This window comes from Miniopterus schreibersii (assembly GCF_964146895.1).
Source record: "Miniopterus schreibersii genome assembly, chromosome: 4".
NCBI lineage: Eukaryota > Metazoa > Chordata > Mammalia > Chiroptera > Miniopteridae > Miniopterus > Miniopterus schreibersii.
In genome coordinates, this window is record NC_138105.1 from 72,932,247 (window position 1) to 72,938,800 (window position 6,554).

A 6,554-nucleotide genomic window follows, 5' to 3' on the forward strand; every position below is an offset into this window, starting at 1 on the left:
TTAACAATTGTTCACGAACACTAACAATGGAAGCATTTAAAGGAGGTATTTTCCTCATCACTCATATTCAAAGAGACAATTTCCCAATTACATCCATCATACTTATGTAGCAGGACTCTATACATACCTATCACTAGAGTTCTCCAAAGCAAGCCACATGAAATGTGAAGTCTATGCCATGTAACACAGTTATTGGCTCATATGGATGCAATGTTCCCACATGCACCAGGATACATGAAGCTGAGATTTGTTCCCTCTTCCAGATTCTGCCTAGCCCCTATTCCTCCCCTATTCCTAGGAGCCTTCTAGATTAAAGCCTTACACACACTATAACCCCTGAGATCACTGTTCCACCTAATCTACAAAATCATGACCACCTGTCAAAGCACCCTCAGATCCCAAAGCTCTCCTAGGTGGCATTAAGGATCAGTGCTAACATCTCAGCCACTCTCAGATTCTCCCAAAGGCAAACAAGCACCGGGAATTCAAGAAATTGCACTCAGATTCCACAAAAGATGCAAAAGCCACCAAGGTTGACAATTTTCATGTCACTTGCTTTATCCTCTAATATTTCAGTCTTGAGAATTGTGGTGGTACCAGTTACTGCAAAAATTCTGGAAGGTTTTATATAGCTTGTGCCTACTCCACCCCCAAAATCCTAACGAAAATGTATACAACATTTGTTAAAGGTAATTTCCATCAAGTCAATCTTAATGGGGCCTGAAGACCAGGGATAAGATAATTACTTATAATACAGAGCAGATAATAATTCAATTTCTACCAAAACTGCACAATCCAACATGAATTATTTTTAGAAAATCGGCTAATACATACTCAGAGCAATTAGCCAAGCTCACATAAAGGAAAAGCAAAAGCCCCAACAGTGAGAGAAACCCAAGTTACCTGGCCAAGCCCAAGATGATTTGTCCTTCCATCCCCAGCATGTTAAAAAGTGATTCCTAGTTTCCCAGCAAATGCAGGGGCTCACTTCATACCTGGATACCATCTTCCCATTACTCGACCTGCTCCTGCCAAGGGGAAAATGACCCCTATCGCCAAGAACCCCTTGGATAATATGTGAGAACGCCATGAGTCTTCCCCTACGGAGGGGGCAGGGGAGATCCCTCTGCAAACAGTAGCCTCAGTGGAGGGACATCTGAGAGAGAGACACCCTGAGGTTAATCCTGACCTAGGTCACAAACCGCCAGGCTGGGACCCCCAGGTAGGGGAAAGGGACAGCCGAAACAGGGCTCTTGAAGATAGAAAAGAATCACCTCCAATTCCCTACCAAAAAGCGGGACTCTGGCTTGGTCAGAGACGCAATGGGCAGTTAGGCCCAGAAAAGCAACATGAAAGATCCCACCTTCCCCAATATCACCTTCTGTAGGAAGCGACCCCAAGAGGGATCCGGCAAAGGCATGGCCACTCGCAGAACCCGGGGGCCTCCCTAGGCGCCCTGGGCACCCGGCTAGGGACAAAACGGGCCGGGGGGTTTCCCTCCGAAGTCAGTGTACTTTCAGCCAGAAGAAGAGGGAAGGAAGACTTCCCTGATCACCCAGAAGACCGAGACACGGGTGGCAAGGGCTCCCCGAATTATACCCGAGACACCAGTTGCTCCAAAGCCTTTCTCCCTCCCCTCCCCCACGCCGGGAGGGTATCCAGGGGGTCTCGGGGGAAGGGCAAGGAGGGTAAGCTCCGTCAGGAGCAGCAAGAGCTATACAGCTAGATCGGGAGAGGAGGCAAAGCTCTGGCTTCAGGTCCTCTCTGCTCCCTCCACCAAGGCCGCACGGAAGCCTCGGCCTCACGTACCGAGCGCCTCCGGCCCCGGCCCAGGGGGCGAGAGGATGGGATGGCAGCGGCCCCGAGGGAGAGGTGGGCCTCGGACGGGTCCCCGGAAGCCCGGAGGATGAGGGATACTGAAGAGGGGGAGGGTCCCGGGCCCACGAGGCCTCGGTCCCGGCCCGCGCAGCGAGCACTTACGTTGCTTTGCGGGTCGATGGCCTGCAGCAGCCGGTCCCTGATCTGCTGCGGAGACGCTGGAGCCGCTGTCATTGCCTGGGCGAGGCGGGGGGGGAGCGGCCAGGCCAGCGGGCGGGCGGGCTGAGGCGGGGGACGAGGGTCACTCACTCGCCGGCCTCCGAGACCGGAGCCTCATGTTCCCCGCAGCGCCGAGGAGGAGGGGGCGCGCGGGGTGGCGGAAAGGGGAGCCGGAGCCGGGGCTCGGGCCCGGGGCGCCGCCGCCACCGGAGGAGGAGGAGGAGCCGCCGGAGCCGCCGCCGCTGCTGCCGCCGCCTCGAGAACCAAACTCCAGTGAGCTGCCCCCGCGCGGAGCACTCTGGGTAACCCGCGCCGCACGCAGCGTCGGCGCCACGCTGAGGAGATTGGGAGATGGGGCGGGCAGAGACCCCAGGCCTGGGCGGGGCCATGCGCGAGCTACGCCCCGCACCTGGACGCATGCGCACGCAGGCGCATTCGCCGCCGTCGCGCCCCGCTCCGCACCGCTGGCCAGACAGCCGTTGGGAAGCTGTTGGGCGGAGCAACGGCCGCTGGTTGGAGGCCCCGCCCCCGCCCGTGTCGTAGGCGGAGGTTCCCGACGGAAACGCGGGGTGTGTGGGGAGTCCTTGAACCGAGAGCTACGGGCACCGCTTCAGGACGGCGGGGCAGGAGGGGCGGCGGCAGGACCCCTTCTCCAGAAGAAAAGCCTTCCCCGCAGTGACGGAGGTGACTGGGGTCGTGGGCGAGAGAAGCTGCCAAGTTTTCCGAGCCCAAAGGTCCTTTCAGCCCCCGTTTCGGCGTTCTTGGGGGTGAGGGAGACCGATGTCCACTTTGTGATGCGCGCGCGGAAGGGCCTACCAAGAGGCGCAGAGGGACGCCCCCGCCGGCGTCCCTGTCCACTCTGGAGGGCGGGTGTCTGCAGCGCTTCGCTGGCCTGAGCCCGGAAAACTGGAGACAGAAGCGTCTCTCGGAGGAGCCGCCACCCCAGCTGGGATAGCTTCAAAGCCAGCTCCGAGCGGACCTCATGGTTGCAAATCTGTTCCCTAGTGACATTTGGGATCGGATCACTAGGGTGTTAAGGAGCATCTCTGGTCTCTATCCAGTAGTGTTAGTAGCACCTTCTCCTCCAGTGGAGACAACCTGAAATGTCTCCAGTCATTGCGCGACGTTCCCTGGCCGGCGGAATCACCCCGTTGAGAACCACTGGTTTTAAAAGACCCATCCTGCTTGGCGTGGCGGCTGGAAAACAAACCCTCATGTTGTGAACCAAACATTTCCCAAAGGAGGAAACTGAGGCCCTAGGTCACCCAGAGTTAAAGGTCAAATCCAGAATTGCTACTGTCAAATCTAAGGGCTCCCCGCCCCGTCCCCCGTTGCTTCTTATATTGCTGTCTTCCTCACTCTGGAAGCTGTTCGAAATACTGTTCTGAGGAAAGGGGTGGAGAGGCAGGCTGAGTAGATTATTAGCTGCAGCCTCAGGAGAAATAACTTTTTTGGTTGTTACAGGAAGACCTAGATTTAAAACTGGAGGGAGGCAGCTGATGCGATACACCTGTTAGTCTTGCATTTGTCATGCTTCTGGGAAGCATTTTTATTTGCCAAAACGGCTGCTTCTGCACATATGAGAAGTTTTACATAACACTTGTATGAGAAAATAAACATGGGCAAAATACTTCTCATTCAGTTACTCTCCTTAGAATGAGGTGCTTTGTGTACATGGTCTGAGTTGGAAGCCAGCCCACTTGAAGATATTCTTTAATATCTTGCTTAAGATAAGCAAAATAAACAGCCTTTCCCCCAACTGTAATCTAGTCCTGCCCCTCCTTTTATTCCTAACTAGATGTACAGTATCTTATTTTTTAATCAAGGATTATACCGAAATAAGCAATGTTTTGCATGGGTCATTTTATTTAAGAAAACTGGAAAGCATTCACCTACTCTTAAATTTTTTAAATATTTCTTTTCCATCACCATTTATACCCTCTATTGTCTTTCACACCCATCACCACAGTTGTCCATGTCCATGACTTTTTTTTCTTTTTTGCTCAATCCCTCCACCACCCTAACTGCCCCCTCCCCCAGCTGTCTGCTTGCCCTCTATCAGTCTGTCTCTATTTTGCTTGGTAGTTCAAGTTGTTCATTAAATTCCACATATGAATGAAATCATATAGTACTTTCTCTGAATTATTTCACTTAGCATAATGTTCTCCAGGTCCATCCAAAGGGTAACATTTCCTTCCTTTTTATGGCACAGTAGTATTCCATTGTGAAAATGTACCACATCTTTTTTATCCACTCATCTACTGATGGACACTTAGGCTGCTTCCAAATATTGTCTTCTTGAGGGAAATATTCCAATCAAGAGACAAAGTATAGAGAAGAAAGCAAGAATTTATGGCCACAGCAAAAATATACTTAGGATAGTGAAACAAAGTACATAGAAGTAACAGGCGGTAAGCCCGAGACAAGCTGCTGCTACCCATTGCTCCCCTGGTTGCAAGTCTCGTGGGGTCTCCTCAGAGGGGAGAAGGGGGAAGATGGCACTAGCTTGTTCCGGGGGGTGGGGAGCACACCCCTTGGGATGTTCATTTTCAGGGGTTTTAAAGGCTGGGCATTTAGGGGAGGTCTTAGGGGGGAATCAATAGAATATTCATCACCTTTATGCTGATACACCAAAATAAGGTTTATTCTCTGAACTTCATTTGTCCTTGGATGTGGTTGGCAAATGGCACTAATTAAATTTCTGTTATCTGTCTCCCTGAGTATAGGGTGGTTTAAGCTATCTACCCTCTGATTGGGGAGGAGAAATGCAAACCATTTACCCTTAAGTGTCCTTGGTTTAGAGCAGACAGGTTTTAATAGGTGGCCACAAAACTGCTATTTAACTACCTTAGTTTCCCTATTCTGCTTGTTCTGGAATTTTCCTAGCTTCGTACTATAACAACAGGATGGTCTGAAGTTATAACTCCCTAGGCTAAAAGGTCAATCTTTACTTAACTGAGCCTATCTATTATTGTCTTTTTACATCTAAGATAACATACTTTTGGAATGTCAGGATAATTTCCTTTTTCCAGACCCCTCAGGGCACAATCTCCAACCAGAACAGACCACAAAGCCCCTCATTGGTACTGTTATTTATAACTATCCTATATCCACCTACGTTAAAGTATGACTATTTGTTTTACTTTTTATCCAATCCCAGAGATTCACCCTCCAACCCCAGCATTGCTTTCTCCCACCTCCTTCAACTATTGCCAATGGATTTCATGTAACTCCCGTCTTCTCCTTTGATTCTAATGTAAAAAATAAGGTGCAAAACAGCCATTTTCTGAAACATTTTCTCAGTCCACTGAGATTTTGCTTCCCAGCAGCTGTTGTCAGTTTGGTTCAAATAAACTCATAAAAAATTCTTACAGGTTTGTCTTACGTTGACAGTCGCAAGGACTCAATTCTGTTCTTGCAGCTTGAAAGCAGCCATTGATGATACGTAAGTGATTGGGTGTGGCAGCATTCCAATAAAACTTTATTTATGGACAAAGAAACTTGAATTTCCTTTCATTTTCTTAACCGCCCCCCCCCCAACCATTTACAAAGGTAAAAACCATTCTCTTGTGGGCTGTGAAAAGGCAGGTGGTGGGCCAGACCTGGGTAACAGTTTGCCGACTTTTGGTGTATGTCAAAACAAAAAGAAAGCCACATAGGTGGAGGTGGAAGAGGGCATAGAGGGGATAAATGGTGATGGAAAAATAAAGAAAATTTTTTTAAAAGCAAGCCACGGAGCCGCACATTGAACTAATTTTTGCCATTTTCTTGTTGAAAACTGTGGACTTTGAATTTCTGATTTGCTACAGACCTTTTTGCTTGATTTCTCATCCAGAAACACTTGCTATTACCAAACTCTCACTACAGGAATGCTCTAGTGCCTGAGAGGGGCTGGAAGCTGATGAAGTGCTTTCCTCTGCATAATAAAGTCAGTCAAGGGAATGGTGAAAACAAACCACCAAGTCAAATTTACATTTAAAAAAAAAATACCATGCCTTTTGCTTTATGCACAAACAGCTTCTTTCATCAACACAGGAAAACAGGCGGCTTGTCAATATTTCATAAACTTAAATTTGGTTAAGAAGGAAATAATGAAATGGTTGAAATGAAAATGCTTCACTAATGAGCCTCTGGCTTTTCAGACCTAAGCACTTCAGAGGAGAGCCAATCTCATTATCACACTGAGCTGCTGCTGCTGCTCAGAAGCATTGCAGGGAGTCCAGGAGGGACCTCGCCCCTAACTACTGAGAGACATAAAATCCGGTTTTGGTCTATTAACCACATCACCTGAAAATGGCTGGTTCGATTTTCAGCAAGTTTGAAAAACATGTTTGCAGATGTTTTTATTAAAATCCAGATGGCAAGGCACGCAAATCTTCCACCTGAGTGACTTTGGGGGGAAAGGGCACCTTGAGATTCCCCACATCCCCTTGCTCAGGGGCTGGCAAATTTGTCCTGTAAATGGGCCAGATAGGCAGTATTTTTAGCTCTGCAGCCCGGATGGTCTCTGTTGGCAA

General features: G+C 49.2%; 1 protein-coding gene across 1 annotated transcript in view; it reads right to left on the reverse strand.

Annotated features, from left to right (window-relative positions):
• MED26 (mediator complex subunit 26) overlaps positions 1–2,332 on the reverse strand; it is a 35,153-nt gene extending 32,821 nt beyond the window's left edge. Inside the window, exon 1 of the mRNA XM_081133886.1 lies at positions 1,981–2,332. Within this exon, the coding sequence (XP_080990012.1) occupies positions 1,981–2,052 (72 nt within the window). The 5' untranslated portion in view covers positions 2,053–2,332. The remainder of the gene's footprint in view (positions 1–1,980) is intronic.
• Positions 2,333–6,554: the final 4,222 nt, after the last annotated feature.